The following is a 24,557-nucleotide window of genomic DNA, read 5'->3' on the forward strand; positions in this document are numbered from 1 at the left end:
TAGCAAAGATGGAAGTCGAGACGAGGTAAAGGCAACCGTATCGAGGTTTATTCACAAAAACACTCAATAAACGGAATAAATATAAAGTTCCTTGTCAGTAGTCAGTGGTGCGTGTGTGAGAGAGAGAGCCTTCTCAATGGCGACGAGGGTTTTATGGTCCGCGCTACACCGGGCCCAGGTGTAGCTCATCACCTCCTCCTGTCCCCACCTCCACCAGAGCCTGCAGGAAACACACAAGAGCCAAGAGCCAACACACACACCTAGTGGTGGGGAGGGGTCTTCACAATAGTGAATAATTCTTATGGGCACACAATGATTTTGTGGTTACCCACCCACCGCTCGTTGTGAGTGTCTTGACATATTTTGGCATATACTACGAGCTTTATTTTGACCTATTTTGGCATACTATACTATGACTTTTATTTTCACATATTTTGGCATACTATACAATGACTTTTATTTTCACATATTGTGGCATACTATACTATGACTTTTATTTTCACATATTTTGGCATACTATACTATGACCTTTATTTTGGCATACTATACTATGACCTTTATTTTGACCTATTTTGGCATCCTATACTATGACCTTTATTTTCACATATTTTGGCATACTATACTATGACCTTTATTTTGGCATATTTTGACATACTATACTATGACTTTTATTTTGACATATTTTGGCATACTATACTATGACCTTTATTTTGACCTATTTTGGCATACTATACTATGACCTTTATTTTCACATATTTTGGCATACTATACTATGACCTTTATTTTGGCATACTATACTATGACTTTTATTTTCACATATTTTGGCATACTATACTATGACTTTTATTTTCACATATTTTGGCATACTATACTATGACCTTTATTTTGACATATTTCGGCATACTATACTATGACTTTTATTTTCACATATTTTGGCATACTATACTATGACCTTTATTTTGGCATACTATACTATGACTTATTTTTTTACATATTTTGGCATACTATACTATGGCCTTTATTTTGACATATTTTGGCATACTATACTATGACTTGGGGCTACACGGTGGTGTAGTGGGTAGCACTGTCGCCTCACAGCAAGAGGGCCGTGGGTTCAATTCCCATACCAAAGCCATCAAAGTCGAGGTCTTCGTTAATGACGACGTCGAGCAGAGAGTCTCCGGGCGACCCCTTCGCCGTGACCTTCTCCCCGTCTCTGTTGATGAAGGTCACCGTCACCTTGTTGTCCAACCTGAGAAACACAGACACAAATTGAGTTATTTTCTAAAACCACATTCCCTCCCTCCCCTGACGCGCGGCACATTGGTGAGACCTTAGAGGATCTGGGCCCAAACAAGATGGCCGACCTCTCAACCTGACAGGAACTCTGTTGCTGGGCGTTGGTTCTTCGTGGTCGTCCCTAAACTAACTGCTCCTCTATTAGATATCCAGTCATCACGTGAGTGAATGTCTCTGCAGCTGTATCTGATGGGGAAGAGAAATAAAATATTTGTAGGAAGTCCTGTCTCTTTGTGATTTTAATTAACTGTCATTTTCGCCATAAACTTAAAGTAGTTTGCAAGTTGCGTCGTGTATGAGGGGGAGGAATAAAAGTGTTTGTCATGTTGTGATCCGCTCGGTTCTTCTCGGTTCTTCTCTTGCAGCCCGAGGCGGCTCGTTACCAACATGGAGAAAATCACTGGAGTGATCCAGTTCCTTAACGGGGACGATTGAAACCAATTTGGGGAATGAATCCTCTTCTGTGTCTGGCCTGGTTCTGCTTTAGCCCAGTTTGTGGCCCACTTCTGTTTCTAGAAGGACAATCGATGTTGGGGCAACAGTCATTTTTAATATTTTTTAAATGTCCTTATTTCCTCCATAAATAGTCAGTTAGTTTTGTTTCTCATATGTTCTGCTGTTTCTTTAAAAAACAAAAGCGTTACCTTCCTCCCTTTTCACATAATGTATATAATTAGTTTATATATGTAATGCTAAAGTGTTAAAAAAAGAGAAGAAAAAGTATAAATCATGAATGCAAGTTTGGCTTTTTGCTTCAGGGGAGGAGAACATATTAACAATTATCGTGAATAATAATTTTATTTTGAAATGTTTTGATGTATTTTCATTTGAGCAAAATTAAACCAACGAAAGTCAATATTTTACACTTTTATTCAACTTTACACAACTTGAAACATAATGACGTCACTTGGTTGTAAAAGTGTTGTATTATGCTAATGAGCAGATCTTGAGTGATATGCCTCACTCTGAGCACCATTCTCCCCCGACAGTTGTTATTGTCTGTTTTGGGCTCAACCCTGAACCAGCGCAGTAATTTCGTTTAAAAATAGATGGGCCTATTTTTATTTTTTACAGCGTGCTGGCGCCTCCTCCTCCTGCGCGTAAAGACGCATTAAGAAGTGGCACCGTGACTGTAATCCAGACAGGAGGTGGCTTTGGGTACAGCCCTCCATTGATGAGGGAGACATGGCTGTGGATTAACTTCTTCTCCTTCTTTTATTCTCCACTCCATTGTCCGTCCTCGCAGACCTACGTTCTCCTCCTGAGTCTGTAGGGAGGAGCGCGCGCTGGGGGATGGTTTCTTTCTCCGGGAGACGGAGCTCGGTGATGCGTCCCCCGCCGGCAGCGGGACGGTGAGCCGCGGGGAGGGCGCTGCGTCCGGCGGCTGGATGGACACCATGTCCCCGCAGCAGCAGGACAACACACGGGTAGGATCTCATCCGCGCTCCCGGGCACTCGTGAATAGTTACGTCGGAAAACTCATTGTTTTTAAGAGCTTCACGCGTAAAAGTGAAGAAAAACAGTGTAACGCGCATGCGCAAAGAAGTTTGTCTCTGGACCGAATGGTGAACTTTTTTTGCGTCTCTCTTCAGACACGCTTGTCTGGTCTCATCGTGAACACCATCGTGTTTTCCTTGTAGCTGCTGCAGGAATGAGTGAATTGTCCCCGTGCGCGCGCCACGTTAGTTCACAGCCGCGTGGACGCGCCACACAGCTGAGGGAGACACGGGCATCAACAATGTGTTGTTATTAGTGATCAGCCACAATACAAACATGAACCAGTTGTTTCATCTCGTTCACCACGTGGTTTCCCTGATTCATTCACAGTGTGAGTTTATACATGATTAATAACACAGATTGTATTAATGTATGAGTGCCTGGGGAATAATATACAGTGTGTCCTTATGAAAGGTTCATTACATGTTTAAGAACGCAAAGATTGGAGTCTTTTACAGCTTGTGTTATTTTGTGTCATCAAGCGTGTTCAGTGTGACCCCTTCAGAAGGACTTTATGACCACATCATTAATAATGTTGCTGGTTAAAAGTTAATCTGAAGGTCGCAGCTTCTCCAACGTGATGCTCTGCTACTTCGTTATCTCTCTCGTTCTTTCGCTTCTCAAAGTCCAGAAAAACCACTGAGGGACAAATGTTTTTCCTCTCACCATTTTCGGACAGTTAAAGGCCGAACGAGGAATCAATATGTTTAGCTAGTAATCAGCAGATTTGATAATGAAAATAGTCATGAGTATTACTGTGAACCTCTGTGCCTACTCGGGATGTCATGTTATCTTTTGGGTGTGCATATATATATAATATATATAAATATATATATATATTATGTTTATTATATATATAAATATAGATATATATTGAAATATAACCATATTATATATATATATATATAGTATATATTACTATGATGCGAGCAACTTTACATTTTTTTGGCCTAATATTATGTAACTCTTAACAATACCCCTGTTTCAGTGCATTGCTCCTTTATGTATTTCTGTATCCACTCACTTGGTGCGTGACTGTCTGTCTGTTTCCCAACACAAGAGCCACATGTACCTGTGAGCTGCTGTTTCCTCCTCCTCTCAGTGAAAGGTTACGTTGTCGTGTTGCGGCCGCGGCGTGAGGAATGTGCCGCCGCGGTGCGACCCCGCCGCATCCATCATAAGACTCTGTGAAAGGTCAGAACCGCGTGGAGGTGGGACTGAAGGTTATCGAAGGCCCAGACACTCTGGTGACCGGAACAGACTTTTCTGGAATAGATGGCCAGAGGAGTTCACGGGATGAGTCGGGGATTTCCTTTTAGCTTTCTTTAGCGCGCAGCTGATGACGTACCCGTCGGCCACAGCTGTCCTCCAGTCGCCTCCGTCGGTCACGTGGCCCTCGGCCCGCGGGTCGTACCGGTCCATCGAGAGCCTCCGTCTGTGTGTTTACTGTGTGAGCGAGGTCAGGCCTCTCGGGGCCGCCAGGCCCTGAAGGCAACACAGTCTCTACAATGTTTTCCTCACGGCTTTATCTTCACGCGCCGACATTCCTCCGCGTTTAAATTCTCCTGCTTCACTCGGCCGCCGGCGTGATGGATGAGGAGGGCAGGGTAAACATGGCATGTGCACGAGGGAAGTTATCTTCCCCCCCCCCCTCTCTCTCTTGCTCTTTGTGGGAATTGAGCCTTTTCAGGTGTTGTGCTCAGCTCTGCTGTTAAAGGAGCAGTGCGTGGGATGTAGTGGCCTCTAGTGGCGAGGGTCTAGGTTGCACCTTCGCTCATCCCACCCCTTCCTTTTTTTTCCGGTGGCCTTCAGGTGACCCTGAAATGTGAAAAGGCCGTTTAGAGCCGTTATTTAGTTTGTCCCTTCTGGGCTACCGTGGCAACAAGGAGGGCTCATCGAAGAGGATCACGTCCCGATGTCGATGTAAACGTCTCGTTCTCAGCTCGAGGAAACACGATGGACTCATAAGACTAACTCAGAGTAAATGTTTATGATGCATCAATGTGTTGTTCCTGACATGAAGTTATCGATCCACTTTGTCTCCTGTAGCGGACGAAGTCTCAGAGTTACCGGCGGCAATCCGCCCCGTCGCTGGTCCTCACCAAGGCCCTCACCCGGCCCAAGACCCTCTCCAGGTACGGCGCCATCGGGGCGGCTTGTTTTGGGAGCGGGGTTAATTAAAAACTCTATTATTGAGATGATAATCATCAAATAAATGTGTTTCTGACGATGTCACAGAGCCGTTAATATGACCGACGGTTGTGACTGATTCATTTTTGTGCAAAAACCAATGACGTCATTCCGGGGGGGGGGGGAGTTTGCGACCTGGCCCTCAACCAGGAAATGAAACTCGAAAATTGCCTTCATAAAGACATCAATGATTTAGAAACTAATTATTCAATAAGTGCATTTACTGTGCTCAGCAACACGACCGTTATCCAATTTATTCGCAATTTTGAAAGATCTCTTTTCAAATCTTCGCCTGGGAAAAGCGCCACTTTAAGATCCCCTGACCCCGCGCTGCCCTCGCCACTCGAATCACGAAACACAATTTACATAAGCAGGAGCGCTTTGATCGCTTATCAATCTGTTATTGAATCCCAAACGCAAGTCAAAGGACGCGAAGCGGACCCGATGTACCAAAACATCAGCATTCTGAATAATCTACTAAGCGAGGTCACTCACACGTCTCCTCGTGAGACGCTCCACATGCTTCCATGTATTTGAACTCTTTGTATTGTTTGAGCCGCCTGTTAAACATGCGCCCCGTTGGCCCCGCCCCCCCGGGTGTTCCCCAGAGAGAGCTTCCTGGTTCACGTGAGCCCAGAGAGCTGCTCGTTGGTCCAGTCCTTCCTCGGCGGCTCCGATAGGTCGTTCCTCCTCCACGGACACGCCCAGCTGAAGACCGGCATGCAGACCCAGGACAGACACCTCTTCCTCTTCAGTGACACGCTGGTGATCGCCAAAGCCAAGTAGGCCTGTGTGTGTGTGTGTGTGTGTTTGCATCTTAATCCCTGTGTACATTTTGGCTGCTCCTCGTGCCATTCAGAGGTTAACACCTGAGTCTAAGTGTGGCCTCTCTCTCTCCCTCTCTCTCTTTCTGTGTGTGTGTTCCACAGATCGGCCAACCACTTCAAGTCGAAGGCCCAGGTGTGTGTGTGTGAGATGTGGACGGCCGACTGCTTGGACGAGGTGTGTGAGGGGAGCACCAACCCAGAGAGGAGCTTCGTTATGGGCTGGCCCACCTGCAACTGTGTGGCTACGTTTAGGTAACACACACACACACACACTTGTGAATCCATCTAGATAACATGGTCTCTCTCTGCTCCCGCTCAGCTCGGCAGAAGTGAAAGACAGATGGCTCCCCCTCCTCAAAAGGTAACGTCCGCCATCATGAAGTGTCCACGTGACGTGTAAAGAGGAGACGTGACGCATCCTTGTTCCCTCGCTCGCTCCCTCTCCCCTTCTCCCCCCTCTCTCTCTCACTCTCTCCAGTCGCATCAGAGAGGAGAAAGAGAGGGAGGAACCCAAAACCATCCCCCTGAGAGTGTACGGGAAGGGAATCGACACGTTTGCCGTTGTAAGTTTGATCTCTACTTCCATCATCTCATCTCAACATGAGGAAGATTCTATCTCTTCCTCTTGATGGACCCCCTCCAGGTTAAGTGTTGAGATGTGTGTCCTTCTCCCCGCGTAGACCAAGACGCTCCCGGTCAGCAACTGGGATTCAGCCAATGAGGTGGTCCGACTGGCCCTGCAGCAGTTCAGCATCATAGTGAGTAAAACTCGTATGTTATCAGGTAGTTTTCACACAGAAGTTCTGAGGATCTGAGTCGTCTCCTCTGACCGTCTTCGTCTCCGTTCCGCTCAGGGCAACGTGAAAGACTTCCAGCTGTGGGTCATCTCCAAGAGGGACAACGCCCCCTATCCTCTGATTGGTCAGTGGCTGAAGATCAGATCCCACCGTGGTCTTTAATTTGCAGCTTGGCCTTCTCTGAAAAGGGGCGTGGCCGTGCGCTAACCGCTTTAAATTGTATTTTAAACACACGAGCGCCATTCATTCCCAGGGAAGAGTGTGTGCTCTGTAATCATCAGGGTGGAGGCAAGGGGCCGCCGTGTGTGTGTGTGTGTGTGCCGACTAATAACACGATGCCCTGTTGATGTTTGAGCTCCAGGGAGTGAAGCTCCGCCTTCTTGTCCTCGGTCTCAGGTCACGAGTTTCCCTTCAGCATCCAGATGAGTCATGTGAGACACTCGATGTCTCAGGGGCCGAGGGCCACGCAGGTGGAGCAGATGCAGGTGCACAAGCAGTGCCAGTTCATCATGAAGCCACGCCCCGTTGAGGCGCAGCACATGTCTGCAGGTGACGTCTTAAATATTAATAAGAAATAAAAAAAGTGATAGAAAATAGCTGATATGTTTCTGTTTTTCTAGAGTGGTCTGAGAAGCCGCTCAAGAGGCGGCGTTCCCTCATCACCTGGGCCTTCTGGCGAGGCTCCTCCCCTCACCTGAACGAGCCGGCCCTCTCGCCGCGCGGCCGCCTGTTCGGCCGGCCGCTCGTCTCCGTGTGCGTTGAGGACGCGCTGCCCCGGCCCGTCATGGTGAGCGCCGCACCCCTCGCCTCTCGCGCCGTCACCGATGGAGAAGCCAGACTCTCTCTGCTCCCCCCCGCCAGGACATGATGGCGTTCCTGTACCACGAGGGCTCGGGGACGCCGGGCATCTTCCGGCGGCCGGCGGGGGCGCGGGCCGTCCGGGAGCTGCGGGACTCTCTGGACGGCGGCGAGGTGGAGCTGCCGCTGACGAGAGACCACGTCTTCCTCATCGCCGGAGTCTTCAAGGACTTCCTGCGCAGCATCCCGAGCAGCTTGTTCCGCTGCGAGCTGCACGAAGAATGGATGGACGTGCTGGAGGAAGAGGAGGAGGAAGATCAAGTGCGGGACATAAAGAGGTAACGGCTCCATCTTCACCGGCGGAGAGCCGCCGCGCGGCTTCACGGTCTTCGTGTCTCTGCAGGATGATTGGCCGCCTGCCCAAAGAAAACGCCCTGCTGCTCCGCTACCTGCTGGCCATGCTGCACGGTATCCAGGGCAACGCCCACGAGAACCAGATGACCACTTTCAACCTGTCGGTGTGCATCGCTCCCAGCATGCTGTGGCCCCCGGGGGAGCCCTGCAGCCCCGAGGTGGAGGGAGAAGGAACCAAGAAGGTAAGAAGAACGTCGGCCGCCCCTGGCATTTGGACTGGGACACCCCGTACGGTCCGAGCCAGAGAGGTTGATTAGTTTGGGAACGGGTAACCACATGGGCTGAACCACGACCCTCTAGTTTGACTTTCTGTCATGTGACAAACGCAAAAGCACAAAGTTCCAGAGGGCGTGAAGCCGCGTGGCCTTGAGGAGTGGCAAAGCCCGTTGGACCTCAGCTGTTACAGTAGCTTAATGTCCCCGGTTCTGGTCCTCAGGTCTGTGAGCTGGTGAAGTTCATGATCGAACACTGTCAGCAGATCGTGGGCGAGGACCCCTCCTCGCTGTTCGGTGGGCCGCCCCGAAGACTCGACCCCGAGGAGAAAGGCTCAGGTACGGAGACGCGACCCGGGCGTCGGCTCAAGCGGTTCTGTGACGTCACGCGGAGCTAACGGCCGCTCCCTCTCCTCCAGACCCGCCGCCGGACCCGCTGACCGACTCCTCCTACGACAGTCTGGAGAACGAGTTGGACTCCCCGGGCCTCTGCGGCCTGAGACCCAGAACCCTGCAGGGCAGCCTGGACTCCATCCTCACGTTCAGCGACTACGACCAGGACCCGCCAGAACCCCGCCAGACCCCCTCCGACCGGAGACCGGACCCCAGCCGGGATGCACCAACTGTGGACGTGTCCTCCGCCCTGGAGCTGCTGTCCCTGGACCGGCGGCGGCAATCGGCGCCGGCCATCGCGTACGTGACAGAGCTCCGGCCGCGCGGCGCTCCGGGGGGAACCGACGGGGACGAGGAGTTCTCAGACACACTCGGACCCCCCAGAGAGGGGCCCGCCGCGAGCTCCTCCGGGGACTCGCTGGACTCCCTGTGCTCCCCCCGCGGTGACGTCCCCTGGGGGCTTCTGCCCTCCAGGTCTCCCGCTTCCCGTCTCCCCTCTGCACCCGGAACCATTAGTTCTGCTGGTGGACTCCTGGCCCCGGGGACTCAGAAGGGCTCCCCGTCCAAAGAAGCTCTCAGCCGGGGGCCCACAAAGGGCTGCAGGGGCCTCCACCCAAATTCTTGTCTGAAGAAAGGCCGGCGGCTGTCCCTCACCCAACCGGACCCCGTGGAGCAGGAGGTGAGTGGGTCAGTCTCGTGTTTATTATGGTCTGTCGGTGTGAATGAGGATGTGAGGTTCATCTCCCCCCCCCCCCCCCCACAGACGTGGGAGACGAGTGGGAAACTCGTCCCGGAGAAAGGAAGAGACGGCGAAAGGGGAGGAGCTAAACTTCTGCCCAGAGCGTCGCGCAGAGGCTCAAAGGATGCAGGAGGGGAGGGCGGCCGCGTGAAGGGGAGGCCGGGCCTGAAGCCCCCCTCCTCCAGCCCCCCCTCCCACCACCGCTCCACAGGGAGCCTCCAGCTCCCCACGCCCCCCTGGTTCTCGTCCTCGGACTGTTCGCCAACCTCCGAGCAGAGCGGCGCCGATCCCGGAGGGGCCGCCTCCGCCGCCCGGAAGCTGTCGTCGCCGTCTCTGTTCTACCGGCAGAGCGGGCCGTCGCTGTCCCTGTTCAAGCGGCACTCCGCGGAGGAGGAGGCGGGGGGGTGCGGCGCCGGGCTCCCCAGCGACCCGCAGCCGGAGGTCTCCGGGTGGGCGCCGCGGGGGGCGGAGGGGGAGTTCCGCTCCTGCCTCTCGCCCAACGCCACCAAAGCGGTGAGGGACTACTTCTCCTCTCACCCGCGCGCCGACCCACACAGCGGCCAGCAGGTGGCGCTCGCCCTGGTGGAGAGTCGCAGGGAGCTGCTGAGGAGGTGCAGCGACCCCGAGCCGGACTTTGACCAGCTGGTTTTTGCTGAAGAGTCCTACGTCTGAGACCAGGACCAGGACCTAGACTTAGTCCGCTTTGGGAGAACCAACAGGGAGAGAAGCAGTTCCATGAAGGGAAAGTGTTTATTTTGGCCCGACTTTGTTACCGTATTTATATAATAATAAAACGTTTATGAAAGACCAAACTGAAGGATCCTCTTGGTAAGTTGTTTTTAAACTATATGAAGTTAAAATATGCCAATTTAAAACTACCTGTTGCCTTTTATTGTGGTGAATCTCATTCAAATTAATCAGTGGAAATACCCTGATGGCTAAGTAAATAATGAAGTCAGTGTCACTATTCTACTAAATGAAGTTTCGCTGGCCTCACTCTTCCTGAATCGACACGTTAACGATTACATTGTTACACTGAGACTAAACTTAACCGCTTATAACATCATGTTGGTCTCTTAACCGACGTGTGATCGATTACTATTCAGGGTTTTAATGGAACATTTTAAGAACTTAAAGGCCCGTTTGTCCTGAAGTCTTCTAAGTGAACTGAATATTTGGTCATAAATGACGTAAATTGTTTAAATGCTTGTGTATTTAAATCTCACGTAGAATTGGTAGATTTGATCTGATTGTTGCCAACGTGTTGACCTTCAAACGCATCATGTCACAATGTTTTTATGATGTAAATATGGTTTTTCAAGCTTTGCATTTCATGCCGCTCAGAACTCGATAGAGGCTGTCGCTTCATAATGTTTACGCCTCCTTCACGTGTATCAACCGCTGTTAACGCGCCTTTTATTCGCGAATAAAATGACCTGACAGGATGAAATAACTATTGCTTCTCATTTGTGAAGAAAACAGCTCATTTTAAATAACATGTGGAAACTGCCGTTAGCAAGGTAATCATTTTTATTACATCATTTTTCCCTCTATACATGAAATATAGATATATATGTAAACACACACGTGTGTGTTCTAGCTATGTACAATCACATCTGAAATTAAATGGTTATATGGTGAATCTGATCAGACAATAGGGGTATACGTGCGTGTGTGAGAGAACTGTTGCTACCTTCTTTAGTGAATATGACTTTATACCTCGGGTCATACTTACAGAGACACTTTGTTCGGTGATGAAAGGCACGGCCGTGAACTAGAGAGTTAATACATGTGACTCCTAAAATCAGGACGGGTGATCTCGTGTTGGGATGAGACGCCTCACGCTACAAAGTCCTCTCGTGGTTCAGTGAGTATCTTGACTATTTTAAAATGATTTGGTCTTCATGCGTGTCCAAATTCTCACATCCTGGTTATTGAGAGCGGATTGTCGATGTCTGCGAGTTGGAGTTTTTTGTTGTTTAAAAAAAGAGGAGGAAACACTCCTGAGGCAGTCGGGTCGACAGGCGAGCCTCCGTTCTGACCTGGCGTGGCGACCTCCCCCCTCCTCCGGTGCGCCGGCGGAGACGTTAAGAGGACCCGTCTTGGCTCTGGCGGATGTCGGCGACGCTCTCCGGGACCTTGGCCACGATGCCGTCCATAGACTTCGTCAGACAGATCTGGCAACCCAGACGAGATCTGTGGGGAGAAAAGTACTGTTGAGTCTTAAGCAACTGGAAACGGTGCAACAGAACCCGCAGAAACACATCCTGGCAGTTAGAAAGGAGTCCAAGGACAGTCTGCCGCGAACATGGATTTATAAAGTCATAGAGTAGAAAGAAATCATAAAAAAGACAATCATAAAAGTCACAGTAGTTCAAAGAAAAAAATTAATTCAATGTTCAAATAAGTGAACGAAGAAACGGTAATAAAAAAATAAAACATGTCGTAGTGTGCCATAAAATATCATCGTAAAATGTACAACCAAATGCTAATCAAATCATTTTTAAGGCATAATGAAAATGAATTTCAACTAACTCAAATAGGTCCATCTCTCCTCTGTGTATAGTTAAATAGTATATTGTTTGTCATGCCCAAAAAATGATAAAACGTCTTCATCTCTAGGAGCCCGTTTGTATATTGGAACACGCAAAACTACAACAAGTGCTGAGAGAGAGAGTTCACAGCCCACGGGTTGGTTGGCCACTTGGGGGCGGCCCAAAAGAGAGACGATGGAGACGCCACGGCTCTCCTTAATGAAGGAGCTTGCCGTCCCACGCCGATTAACTCGTACTAATCTCATCACCGGCAACAAATCTCATCAGCATCGCTCAGATCTCGTGTTCTTACGTGTCCGTCAAGCCGTAGGCTAAGTCCAGCATGTCCATCTCCTCGTCCGTGACCGGGCCCAGACTCTGGTAGACCTCCTCGGTGAAGATGAGATGACAGGTGGAGCACGCCAGGGTTCCCTCGCACGCCCCTGAAACCACAGAGTCGATAGCATGAGGTGTACCTCACAGAATACAGAAATACATAGATCCCATCAGGGGAAATATCCTTGAAACATTAAAAGGTCTCATGACGTTGATGGAATGTCGTATGTGGACAGATTTTAAAAGCCCTTAGAGGCAAATTTGTCATATTGGGCTAAAACAAATAAACAGAATTGATGTAAAAACCAACAAAGTCCAGGAAGAAAGCCAATAAAGAAATAAACCATTTAGTTTCATATTTGGAATTTGGTAATTAGGCCATGTTTATGATTATTTTTGTTGTGTTCTCCTGGTTAATGTCAAGCTGCCATAACAAAGACTCCTTTGTGTTTCATGTCATGGTTATTATAATTATTATTATGCTATTTTGGCATACTATACTATGACCTTTATTTTGACATATTTTGGCATACTATACTATGACTTTTATTTTGACATACTATTTTGACATACTATACTATGACCTTTATTTTTACTTATTTTGGCATACTATACTATGACCTTTATTTTGGCATACTATACAATGACTTTTATTTCGACATATTTTGGCATACTATACAATGACTTTTATTTTGACATATTTTAGCATACTATGACCTTTATTTTGGCATACTATACAAAGACTTTTATTTTGACATATTTTGGCATACTAAACTATGACCTTTATTTTGACATATTTTGGCATACTATACTATGACTTTTATTTTTACATATTTTGGCATGCTATACTATGACCTTTATTTTGGCATACTATACTATGACCTTTATTTTGACATATTTTGGCATACTATACTATGACTTACATTTTTACATATTTTGGCATACTAAACTATCACCTTTATTTTGACATATTTTGGCATACTAAACTATGACTTTTATTTTGACATATTTTGGCATACTATACTATGACCTTTATTTTGACATACTATTTTGTCATACTAAACTATGACTTTTATTTTGACATATTTTGGCATACTATACTATGACTTGGGGCTACACGGTGGTGTAGTGGGTAGCACTGTCGCCTCACAGCAAGAGGGCCGTGGGTTCAATTCCCATACCAAAGCCATCAAAGTCGAGGTCTTCGTTAATGACGATGTCGAGCAGAGAGTCTCCGGGCGACCCCTTCGCCGTGACCTTCTCCCCGTCTCTGTTGATGAAGGTCACCGTCACCTTGTTGTCCAACCTGAAAAACAGACACAATGAGTTATTTTCTAAAACCACATTCCCTCCCTCCCCTGACGCACATTGGTGAGACCCTAAGACAACTCATTGTGACCAGCCTGCACTACTGCCCTCTAGTGGCCACAGCGCATCACTACAGTTGGGCCAAAGGGGGAGAAGAGGTCAGTTCTACTGTTCATGTTCGTAAATAACCAATCCAGAGGTCTTCAGGGCGGGCCATAAACAGAAACACTTCCCTGGTAACTATATTGATCATTGAGTAATCGTCCATGTCATTTTTAAAACCAAAATGCGAGGACTTTCCCTACATCTTTGTCAAAGAAATAGAATTCTATAATCAGTATTTTCTGATATATTGTTTATAGTGACTTTGACTAAGTAGACTATGTTGTTTTTAACCAAGCAGGAAGATCACACCAATAATCAGATTTGTCGAACCAATAAATGACAAGCTAAAAATCAACAAGGTCTCAATCACAGCTTTCACTACACCTCCTCACGTGGTCCGCGGATTAATTACCGGATTCTTCTCGTCAGCATTTTTGTCGTAAATCCATCTCATTAAGTCAATATTAATATAGGATATTTTACAAGATTATGAATAATGAAAGCATTAAAGTCGATATTAGTGGGACTGAAAATCGCATTATAAAAATAAGTCTGCCCGAGTTCAGTGAGGTTATTTTAGTTGATGTTGCAGGACGCCGCTGTGGATGAACGGGTCAAGCGGCAGATTAATATTTAATAAGATGCAAACATTTTCAGCGTCACACCACAGCGAGAGGCAGCAGCAGCAGGATATGCAAATAAGAGAGAGGTCAGGGCTTTGAACTTTGAAGTCCCTGAGCAGCACACAGCCTGAAAGCAGGAACAGTGAGTCCTCTGTGGCACAGAGTCTGTTCCACTCCACAGCCACAATAAATACACAATTGGCAAACTACTATTCTGCCATAGGGTTGGGGTGAAAAATTGATCAAATGCGCATAACTCAACCTAAGGAGCATTCAATTTAAGTAAAGTCCTATTCAGTGAGCACGATTGTTTTCTCCCCCCCCCCCCCATTAATATTAAACTCAAGGACACTCTCCTGCAGCACATGACATTTTAAGAGAGATCAAATGAAGGGGAAAAAATGGAGACTTGGAAACAAATGTGATTTTGTTTCTCTCAACCAGATAGCCTCTGGGGGGTCAGGGCCAGTCCGTGGGCTCTCAGGGACTCAACTAGTTTAAGGCCAACGGGGCGTTGCGCAACTCAACATGTTGTTTGGCCCTGGAGAGCCGAGCCACGGGCTTTGGAGGATGGAGCCCTTTGGCCTCTCAGCCTCAGCCGTTGCCAAGACGATGACACTACACACTGCCACTCAGTTTTTTTTATTTAGAAAAAAAACTTGATTAATTATGTTCACCTATATGTTAAAGTTTGTTTTTATGATTTGTATTACCCTTTTTTTGTTTTTTACTCTAATTTGTCATCTTTGACATCTCGCGTGACAACACATTATATGGGTGCAACACACGTCAGAGTAACCACACTACTGAGCCATAGTTCAAACATGAAGCTCTACTCTAAAGTCATCGTCCAGCCGGTTGATCCACGACACTCCCAGAGAAACAAACAAAGTAAAAACCTTAATAAATTGCGTTCTGCTTGGCGTGTGTGTCCCGATGATCCTCTCACGATATATAAAAACCGTCTTCACTCACGGTGCACCTGGTGTCTGTGTGAGTGCTAGTGAGAAAAGTGTAAACTACTTTTATGAATGGAGTTCGGTGACGGTGCAGACAGAACACGTGTAAAACCCTCCAGGCGGTTAAAGGTGAAGCTCTCTCGGTGAGGCTGCCTACCGTGAGCCGCCGGTGAACCCCGCTGAGCCGTCAGCCGGGCGGCCGAAGTTACTGCCGCGGTCCTCCACGGGTACTCTCGTAACCTCACGTGAGCCATTCTTCGTAGCGCCGTTACGAAAGCCATTTGGAGCCCGGGCGAGGCGGTGGGACCCGAACCTGCGGAACACGCGGCCCACTTCGGCTCGAGCGCTTCGCTTCCCGACGGACACGAACCCGAAGGTGTCTGCCCGACCCGAGCTGAGCTAGCTAGCTGTTAGCTTCGAGGAGTCACTCTGTCGCGTTCATTGCGTAACTCCGGCACGAGCGTGTGGTAACTGCGACTAAAACAAGTTACGCCACGAGAAGAAAGCGGACGCTATCAGCCGCAATCACGCTGCCCAGCTTTATGTAGTCCAGCCTCAAACGTGAGCGATCCCGATGTGTTTCCGAGCAAGGACAAAGGAGAGCGTCGACGTAACGCAACAACTTCCGGTCCTGGATTTTAGAAATAAAAGCGTTCGCAACCAACGCGTCGCAACCATACGATGTAACTATGTAAGAAGGTTGGACATATTTCGAAATGACGCCACCCGGAGGTTAAAATGAAGCTCGCGCTTAGTGGGAGAAAGTTTCCGTTAAGTTGTCGTTCGGGCCACATACTTTATCATTCATAAACAGGAGTTTTTGTATACTATTATTTCGAAAGCTTTAACGGCACGCTTCCGGCTGAGCGGTGGCTGACTGATGGCTAGCTTGACTGCTTGATTCCGCCAATAGAAAACGCTCAGTGCTTGTCCAGCATACTGGACATGGTTCACCCGCGTGCTTGCTAGAAGTTTACCAATCCGGGTTCGAGAGAGTTTTTACGGTCGTTTTGTATGATATCAGCCGGCAGAGCGACGGTACAGCGGCCCTCAGTGGGGGAACGTTGACGCCATATGCAACCTTGATCTTTGTTTATGTTAAAATCACAACATGCCTAGGCTGTAAGCAGATAGGACCGGGTTGTTATGGACAACGAAGCTCTCTTATTGACATGATATATTTAGTTTGTCGTAAACCCCTCAGCAGTGGATGTCACCAGAGATACAGAATAATAAATCAGTTATTTCACGACAACACAACCTTATGCATCCTCACACAAGTCATTCTGGATAAGGCATACTAAAATTCCACTAACATGATTTTATTTGGAAAATTAGAAATCAGGGGCCCTGAGGTTTGTCTATAACCCTTTAAGTCTCCGGTACTAAAAAAAAACACCATTTGTGGCCTCCAGTCTCCTTCCATGTCCACAAATATTGATCGAGCCCCCCTCGATGTAAACAAAGTGTCATTCACCGTCAACATATTTACAAACCCATGAAAACAGGAAGTGTACAGTGCATGTGGGGACAGTATAATAGAAAGTAGATGCTGCTTTATTGGCTGTTGTTGGCACTTTGTTCAAACACTTTGCCCTCAGGGGTGACCAGAGGGCAACGTGCATCCGATATCAGCTTTCATCAAGCTATGGGACATGAAGGTTAATCAATAATCTTATTTACTGTTATTAGTCGTGATTTATGACCAAGACAGTGATATATAGACGCCTTTGGTTTCTAAGCGCTTATCTCAGGTGTCTCAGTCTCCAGGTTCAGAGACAGTGAGAAGAAGCGCGCAGCAGTGGCAAGTTTCTCTGGTTATTTTTGGCTTTTTTCAGGATGTTCAAGTTCTCGCTGCTGTTCCTGACGCTGTCGGGTAAGATCTTATAATCTTCTTTCATACATTAAGAGACATGGAAAGACAATTCATCCCGTTACACAACTTACTGAATGCTTTAATTAGCAGATTATGTGATTCTAAGAGTTTGTAATGATCATTTATTAGAACACTATTTTTCAGGTATTTTCTAATATTGACCGTGTGCCATATGGAGATCACGGAATATTTGCAAAAAATAAATAGCTTTAACAAATAACTGTAAAAAAAAAAAATTAGACATTAGCTTTTCTTTAACATCACAAAAAGCGATTACAATGAAAATTAGTATAACGGTCTCTCTGTAAATGTTCATGACATTCTTTTTCAAACCGACACTCAGGGATTTTTTCCTGTAACATATTTACTTTGATTTATTTGGAGAATATATATAAATAAATAAAAAAAGGATTATGAAATGTAATAACAGTTAATAGTAATAACAGCTTCAGGGCAAAACTGCAGCCTGTGTAATCCAAGCAACTAAACTGTACAGAAATAAGACATTTACTATCATTGATTTATGACTGTTCAAGAAAAAAAAAATATTATTCTAGCTCAGTAGTTAATAATTAGTGTAAATAGCCAAAAAGTCACTATCACTGGGTTTCTGTCTGCATGCGATCATCTTTAACACTAAATAAACTCAAATAGACCTTCCGTGTATTAAAGTGATCAATAATCGGCCCCATGATGCTGATTTAAAGAAGTAAATTACCCTCAACAGGCCTCCAAGCTCTCCCACTTGCAGTCCCTCGACGTTTGCAGAAGACGTCTTCGACCTACCAGCTCCATGAGGACATTCGACAGGGCACCGAGCCCTCCAGGAAATTCCTCGTCGACCTCAACACCGGCCGTGTGCGGGAGCACGTGGGCGAGATGAACCGGCGAGTGGGTGAGTGTGGAAACAAACACAATCCACAACTACGTGAACCTTTGTTCCATTTCATATTCACATTTCCTCTTCTAGCTCCTGTCCGTCCTTCTCTGGGAAAGGGATTCGGGGAGATGGCGAGAAGACACTGGCTGAGCGATCAGGGTGAAAAAAACATAAAGTTTAATAGTCAGGATTTATGGAAACTCAACTAGGATTTATTCTCCAGTACTTCTACTTGTTATTATGGTTATAGACTTTGTTTTGTTATGTTTCTTTTATGTACTCCATATAATCTCACTACACTTAAACAAGCCTGTGTAATCTATTGTAACCTTGTCTTTGGTGTTCCAGTCCCTGTTGATGTTCCAGCCCAGAAGAATGGTGGTGGTTGGGTCCGGGTCGAGGAACCCTCTGCTTCTCATCTCCCAGTTGGTTTTAGACAGGGAACCGAACCCATGATGTCCATCCCAGATGGCTTCAGACAGGGAACTGAACCCATGAAGTTCATTCCAGATGATTCTAGACAGGGAACCGAACCAATGTCGATCCCAGATGGTTTCACACAGGAAACCGAACCCATGAGGTTCATCCCAGATAGTTTTAGACAGGGAACTGAACCCATGAGGTTCATTCCAGACGGCTTCAGACAGGGAACCGAACCCATGTTGATCCCAGATGATTTCACACAGGAAACCGAACCCATGAGGTTTATCCCAGATATTTTCAGACAGGGAACTGAACCCATGAGGTCTATCCCAGATGGCTTCAGACAGGGAACTGAACCCATGAGGTCTATTCCAGATGGCTTTAGACAGGGAACTGAACCCAGGATGTCTATCCCAGATGGCTTCAGCCAGGGAACTGAACCCAGGATGTCTATCCCAGATGGCTTCAGCCAGGGAACTGAACCCAGGATGTCTATCCCAGATGGCTTCAGCCAGGGAACTGAACCCAGGATGTCTATCCCAGATGGCTTCAGCCAGGGAACTGAACCCAGGATGTCTATCCCAGATAGCTTCAGACAGGGAACTGAACCCATTCTTACAATCCCAGAGGGTTTCAGACAGGGAACTGAACCCATAATGTTCATCCCAGATGGCTTCAGACAGGGAACTGAACCCATTCTTACAATCCCAGAGGGTTTCAGACAGGGAACTGAACCCATAATGGCCATCCCAGATGGCTTCAGACAGGGAACTGAACCCATTCTTACAATCCCAGAGGGTTTCAGACAAGGAACTGAACCCATAATGGCCATCCCAGATGGCTTCAGACAGGGAACTGAACCCATTCTTACAATCCCAGAGGGTTTCAGACAGGGAACTGAACCCATAATGGCCATCCCAGATGGCTTCAGACAGGGAACTGAACCCATTCTTACAATCCCAGAGGGTTTCAGACAGGGAACTGAACCCATAATGGCCATCCCAGATGGCTTCAGACAGGGAACTGAACCCATTCTTACAATCCCAGAGGGTTTCAGACAGGGCAATGCACCTTCCACCTCAGGGCTCCAGACAAAGACAGTGGCATGTAAGGGGGAGGTCATCGATGGAAACTGCTATGAGTTCAACCCTACGCCGCTGGCCTTCCAAGCTGCACAGGTTAGACACGGGACATCTCACATTACCACGACAGACAGTGAGTGACAGTGGAGAGCCCATGTCACCCATTGTGTCAAAGACAAACCAGTTTGTAATACTGCAGATTAAATCTCAAAACTGTTACGTGTCTTTTCTCTCAGGCCTTGTGCAGAGCACTCGCCCCAAATGCTGAGCTTGCATCTGTTGCCACTGGCGATCTGCACAGCCGCCTGGTCTCCCTGGTGACCAAGGGTGGCGAGAGCAACCCTGTGATGACCTGGCTGGGAGGCACGGTCAAGGTACGTTTTCGTCAACTACCCCCCTTTAGAGTCACGCTCACATCAGCATCTTTATGAATGTGTTTACTTGGTGTGACGCCAACGGTCTGGTCCTGTACTGTGGTACAGACTCGAGGCCAAGGAGAGTATTATCAGATACGCTATCAACAGGACAGATAGTGTTATTCTTACCTTGGTAAAACGTTGACCGTTGAACCTTAATTTGTCAAATGTTCCATCTGTTTATGACGCGTCAACGAGGCCATAAGCAACAAACATCTAGCAAAACAGTATCAACAATCTAGTAATAAAATGTTATGTATATGGGACAAGAGGCACTTTTCTTCATTGCATTCTTTTACTTCAAGTGTATTGTTCTCATGATACTTCTGTTATTGCTGCTTATGCTTTAGTAGAGGGTCTGAATACTTGCTCCACACTGTACATGTCAGCGTGTCCACTGATATACTGCGTCGCACACCTCAGAACGAGAAGGCGTCGTGGGCCGACGGGTCGGCGTGGAGCTACAGCGACTGGATGCCGGGTCACCCCAACATCCACACCGATAAACCCGTCTGTGTGGAGATGTTCAAGATGGGTAAGAACCCGCCAGACACGTCGTGACCGACTCGCATCCGCCATCGGCATCTCATAGAAGACTCTTGTATCTGGCAGGCAGGAAAAAACAAAGAAACCTTTAACCACACTTATCTAAATGAGTTACCGACTAGTGGAGTTCAGATAACCGTCTTATGACATCACGGAAAGTTGGATAAGATCAAATATTAACTTGCATGAAGGAATCTTTGCCCCCGTTGAGCTGCTTAGACATACCTCCTTATTGTTCCCCGCATTAGCACACATAAATAGCTCTCGTATAGCTCTCATAAATACCAGTACGTTGTTTAGTTGTCTTTTCACAATGCTGACTCGTCACTTTCTGCAGCTGAGAGCTGGTGGACGGCCGCCGACTGCGACCTGAAGAGAGCGTCCATCTGTTCCCACCAGATCTCTGCATGAACACCACAAAGAGACGTCAGCGGGTGGCTCTCGACACTAATCTGAACTACCCATCTCTGTATTCACTCAAATAAAACTTGGCATATTACATCAGCGTGGGTTATCTGTGGCGGTGACTCTTTGTTCTTATCTTTCAGAGTAAAGACCTCACACAGATGAGCCACAATTCATACATTTTAAATTTAGACAAGACTTTAATGATCATTTTTCCACGTGTGTATACAAAGCAGTTTGTACAGATTAGGGAGCCAAGTTAAAACAATTTGTTACAATTAAGTACCTGGAAAGTGCAAAAGTACATTTCAAATACGCAGAAATAAAAATCATGCTGTACATTATATACAGTCTTCATAAATAATCACAGATACACACACACAGACAGACACACACAGACACACACATCCATTTGGTGACAGAGCAGGTTGCTAAGAAGACGCCTTGACGTCCTGTGTTCTCGGCTTCCGTTGAACGTGAAGGTTTAACGTCTGGAATGCTGCTTTCATTAGATCGACCGTAAGGTCGGGGGCGATGAGAGGGACCTGTGTGAACGCCACACACACACACACACACACACATAAAGGCACTCCGTTTGTTGCAGTCGTGGAACAACTCAAACAGTGGTCTGTTGTCCGCGCGACAAGATGAGGATGAGAAAAAACGTCTTTCACAGGAGCCTCGGGAGAAGGACACGGATTGGTCTGCTGTGACATTTAAATAAAAACTAAAAACAAAATCAGGATGAAAAAGACCTCCCCCTTCCCCAAAAAAATACACTAGAGAAACCTTGTGTCCAATACCGAATTATTGACTCATGAGTCAAACCAATCAAGGTCTGCGATAGTCCAGAGTCAGAGGAACCGCATAAACAGAACTTGTCTTAAAAAAAACCCCACACACACGCCCCAGGCACACACGCTTCATAATGTGGCTTCATGTGGAAATAAATCCCAACAACACGATCTTCCATGCAAGCCTCCTCGATGGCCCATAAAAGAAGAACTCAGTCACTTCACAACGGGCAGGAAGGAGAATGAGATGGAGGGAGGTACGGTGCATTTACTGTCGTGGTTAAGCTGTAGGAAGACTGGAGATAAAGGACAGGGAAAAAACCAGCGCCGACAGCCGCCCGGCGAAGGAGCCGTGTCGTCTCATTAAGCCCTGAGGAGTTTGTCTTTCTCCTTCTTCTGCAGGTCAGAACAGTCAGAACAGTCGTACATACACAACACACTCAAGAGACAAAGAGGGATCTTAAAAGCGTCTACTTTGACTCATAAATAAACACAGATTCAAGTAAATTAAAAACCTCCGGTGCTTTGAAGCCGCTTCTCTCTGTCCGGCGGTGACACATGTTCACATGAGAATGTCGTGTTTTGTCCAATATGAGAATATTGCCCTTTTTTTTTACAAAACTATATCTGAAATGACGTGCCGACGTTAAAAAGACGGACGCTGAAGATGTTTCTAGAACAAAACGAGTCGGGTAAAAAAACAAAACTCCAACCACGACTTCTCCATCACCGTGTCGGATGCCGCCTCATCCTAAAATAGACCAAACGAGTTATGCGTACGAACTAAGACGCCAAGTTGCTGAGCACATGCAGAAATATGACAACAAAATATACCCCAGGGAAAACACACACACATACTCACACACATACACACAAGAGGGTTTGGTCTTGTGAGTGACGGCCATGAAAAGTCTCCGCCTACAAAGCACAGGCCCGCCTCTCTGCATCGAAGGCCAGATAAGGGGGGGGGGGGGGGACAGAAAGGCCACTTGAAACTATAGTTTGACAGAGCATGGCAACACACACACACACAATCATACAGGAGGGCAGTGAGCTCACCGATCCCGAGCAGGCCGGAGAACACGTGGCGCCTCTATGGAGGAACATTAGTGTCACGTACAAATGGTGATGACTGGCCGAGTGTTGATGAGCCACAGGGGGGTTGGGTGGTGGTGGTGGTGGTGGTGCTGAGGCTGAATTCGAACTGAAAGGCGCCAGCGCCGTACGCTCAATCCAAAGCAGGAAGACAAAAAAAGACACACAACAGGTGGTTGGGCGCGCAGAGTTTGCACCTTAAAAACACCGCCCGTTAAAGAGTGGAGGAGCCGGAGGGAGCTCCTCGGACTGAATGAAGCACACCGTGTGGTGATGGACGGGTATGGAGGCGAAGTGGGTGACAGGAATGTGGGATGTGCATGGGGGGGAGGGAGTCGAGGGGGTGGGGGGGGGGTCAGTTGCGGTCGTGCTGCTGGGTGTCGTAGACCGTCTCCCCCGAGGAGATCTGGGTCAGTCTCCTGCTGGAGCCCCACAGCTTCCGTGTGATCTGGCCCGAGCGCACCTGGGAAGAGCGGAGGAAGGAGAGGAGGAAGTGGGATGGAGGAGGGGTGGAGGAGAGGAAAAGCGTGAAGTCAAAGGAAAACCAGAAGGAAAGAAAGGAGGGGATATGATTCATGAGTGATTGATTAGTTCACTGCAGCTTTGATTGACACACAATCAAAGCTTGAGAAGATGAAGAGCGATGGGTCACATGTGACTACGGACTCGTCTACACTACCACGCTACTCACATCACCGTTGCATTATTAGACACTTAAATATGGCTTGAGTTTGCACAAAGCGTTAGTCTTAAGTTTCACAGCTTATTTGTTATAGTGGTGGAGTACACACAGACACGACACATGACCCCTCAGGGGATGAGGTTAGCACAACACGTTGTTCGAGTCGCCACCGTGTCCGCTCAAAGGTTTATCTGTGTGTGTGTTTGTCAGATCTTGCCGGGTGAGAGGGGGGGGACTAGAGCCGATGGGGATGATGGGGGCTCGGAGTCGGGCTGAACACCAGCTGGTCGCGCTGGTGTAGCAGGCGGTTTGGCGAGCGGGCCCGGAGCGGCGCCAGCAAGGGCGAGGCCAAGAGCGGCGACCCCTCCAGGCTCTGAGCGATGTAGCCCCTCAGCGAGCTCTTTACCTCCGCCGGCTTGCCCACGCCCACGATGATCAGCTTGCCGTCCTCCAGGCCCACCAGGACGTGGCTCTGCTCCTTGGTGACGGAGACGCAGCGCACCGGCACCCTCATGGCCATGGGCTCGCTGCACAGAGACAGGCTGCACGGGGGGGAGGGGGGGGGAGAGGCAAGGACAGCTGTGAGGCCCACGTGGTCGCAGGCGGAGGGAAACGCAGCGTCTGGGTAACTCACCTGTAGAGGTCGCGGATGGACAGGTAGCCCTGCTCGCTGCCGATGACGACGTACTCCCCCGACACGCACATATCCGTCACCTGCTCCTGCAGAGGCTCCCTGCAGAGGTGCTTCCCGTTGACGGAGTAAAGGTGGAGGGCGTTTTTATCCTGCGGAGGGAAAATAAATGAATTGTAAATGTATCTCGGGAGTTTCTCACAGCTGTGATCTACTTGTTTCCACATACAGTCCAAATAAAGAATATTCAGCTTTCCCACGTTGCCCCCCCCCGCCCCCCCCCCCCCAACGGCTGAAGGCAAAGATATTTCACCGCTATGTGTGTGCGGGGAGGAGGGGGGGGAATTATCGGGCTAAATGCCAAGAAGCCAAGAGATCAGACAGTGAGAACATGAGCTGGATCCATCACTCAGCTAAAGTCCTTAATCTCGGGACATAAATGTCCAACAGTAATAAAAAATTAAAACGTAATTAAAAGTACAAAAGTAATAAAAAAGTAATGAAAAAGTACAAAAGTAATGAAAAAGTACAAATTTAATAAAAAGTACAAAAGTAATAAAAAAGTAATAAAGTAATAAAAAGTACAAAAGTAATAAAAAGTACAAAAGTAATAAAAAGTACAAAAGTAATTAAAAGTACAAAAGTAATAAAAAAGTACAAATGTAAGAAAAAGTACAAAAGTAATAAAAAAGTACA

The 24,557-nt window shown here is 47.6% G+C and overlaps 4 protein-coding genes across 16 annotated transcripts in view; 2 read left to right on the forward strand and 2 right to left on the reverse strand.

Moving 5' to 3' along the window:
* Positions 1 to 2,280: 2,280 nt before the first annotated feature.
* Positions 2,281 to 10,620, forward strand: LOC130204764 (rho GTPase-activating protein 20-like). Its single transcript, XM_056431731.1, has 15 exons — positions 2,281 to 2,726; positions 4,846 to 4,931; positions 5,595 to 5,768; positions 5,916 to 6,065; positions 6,133 to 6,174; positions 6,292 to 6,376; positions 6,494 to 6,571; positions 6,668 to 6,734; positions 7,007 to 7,159; positions 7,231 to 7,397; positions 7,472 to 7,746; positions 7,812 to 8,004; positions 8,259 to 8,373; positions 8,454 to 9,106; positions 9,191 to 10,620. The coding sequence occupies exons 1-15, from the start codon at positions 2,688 to 2,690 to the stop codon at positions 9,836 to 9,838; spliced, it is 2,925 nt and encodes a 974-aa protein (XP_056287706.1). The 5' UTR covers positions 2,281 to 2,687; the 3' UTR covers positions 9,839 to 10,620.
* Positions 10,621 to 10,678: 58 nt separating this feature from the next.
* LOC130204792 (adrenodoxin-like) lies at positions 10,679 to 16,144 on the reverse strand. Its single transcript, XM_056431758.1, has 5 exons — positions 16,140 to 16,144; positions 15,189 to 15,425; positions 13,218 to 13,342; positions 12,014 to 12,143; positions 10,679 to 11,362 (listed from the first exon to the last, which is right to left on the reverse strand). The coding sequence occupies exons 1-5, from the start codon at positions 16,142 to 16,144 to the stop codon at positions 11,254 to 11,256; spliced, it is 606 nt and encodes a 201-aa protein (XP_056287733.1). The 3' UTR covers positions 10,679 to 11,253.
* Positions 13,349 to 21,374, forward strand: LOC130204765 (uncharacterized). 3 transcript variants are annotated; one of them, XM_056431733.1, is made up of 7 exons: positions 13,349 to 14,963; positions 16,870 to 16,907; positions 17,635 to 17,946; positions 18,136 to 19,388; positions 19,529 to 19,666; positions 20,132 to 20,243; positions 20,592 to 21,374. In XM_056431733.1, the coding sequence occupies exons 2-7, from the start codon at positions 16,871 to 16,873 to the stop codon at positions 20,663 to 20,665; spliced, it is 1,926 nt and encodes a 641-aa protein (XP_056287708.1). In that variant the 5' UTR covers positions 13,349 to 14,963; position 16,870; the 3' UTR covers positions 20,666 to 21,374. The 3 variants fall into 3 exon arrangements, with proteins under 3 accessions (XP_056287708.1, XP_056287709.1, XP_056287707.1); XM_056431734.1 differs by lacking the exon at positions 13,349 to 14,963 and having other exon boundaries at positions 15,329 to 16,907; positions 17,635 to 17,802; positions 17,878 to 17,946; XM_056431732.1 differs by lacking the exon at positions 13,349 to 14,963 and having other exon boundaries at positions 15,329 to 16,907.
* The window catches only part of nbeal1 (neurobeachin-like 1), a 29,158-nt gene continuing 25,436 nt past the window's right edge, over positions 20,836 to 24,557 (reverse strand). For 4 of the 11 annotated variants that reach the window (XM_056431730.1, XM_056431728.1, XM_056431726.1 and 1 more), the window contains 3 exons: positions 23,865 to 24,013; positions 23,637 to 23,772; positions 20,836 to 23,011 (listed from right to left, as the gene is read on the reverse strand). In XM_056431730.1, coding sequence (XP_056287705.1) covers positions 22,904 to 23,011; positions 23,637 to 23,772; positions 23,865 to 24,013 — 393 coding nt within the window. In that variant the 3' untranslated portion in view covers positions 20,836 to 22,903. The remainder of the gene's footprint in view (positions 23,012 to 23,636; positions 23,773 to 23,864; positions 24,014 to 24,557) is intronic. The other 7 variants (XR_008833790.1, XR_008833789.1, XR_008833792.1 and 4 more) reach the window with 7 other exon arrangements.

Source organism: Pseudoliparis swirei, chromosome 14 (genome assembly GCF_029220125.1).
Source record: "Pseudoliparis swirei isolate HS2019 ecotype Mariana Trench chromosome 14, NWPU_hadal_v1, whole genome shotgun sequence".
Lineage (NCBI taxonomy): Eukaryota > Metazoa > Chordata > Actinopteri > Perciformes > Liparidae > Pseudoliparis > Pseudoliparis swirei.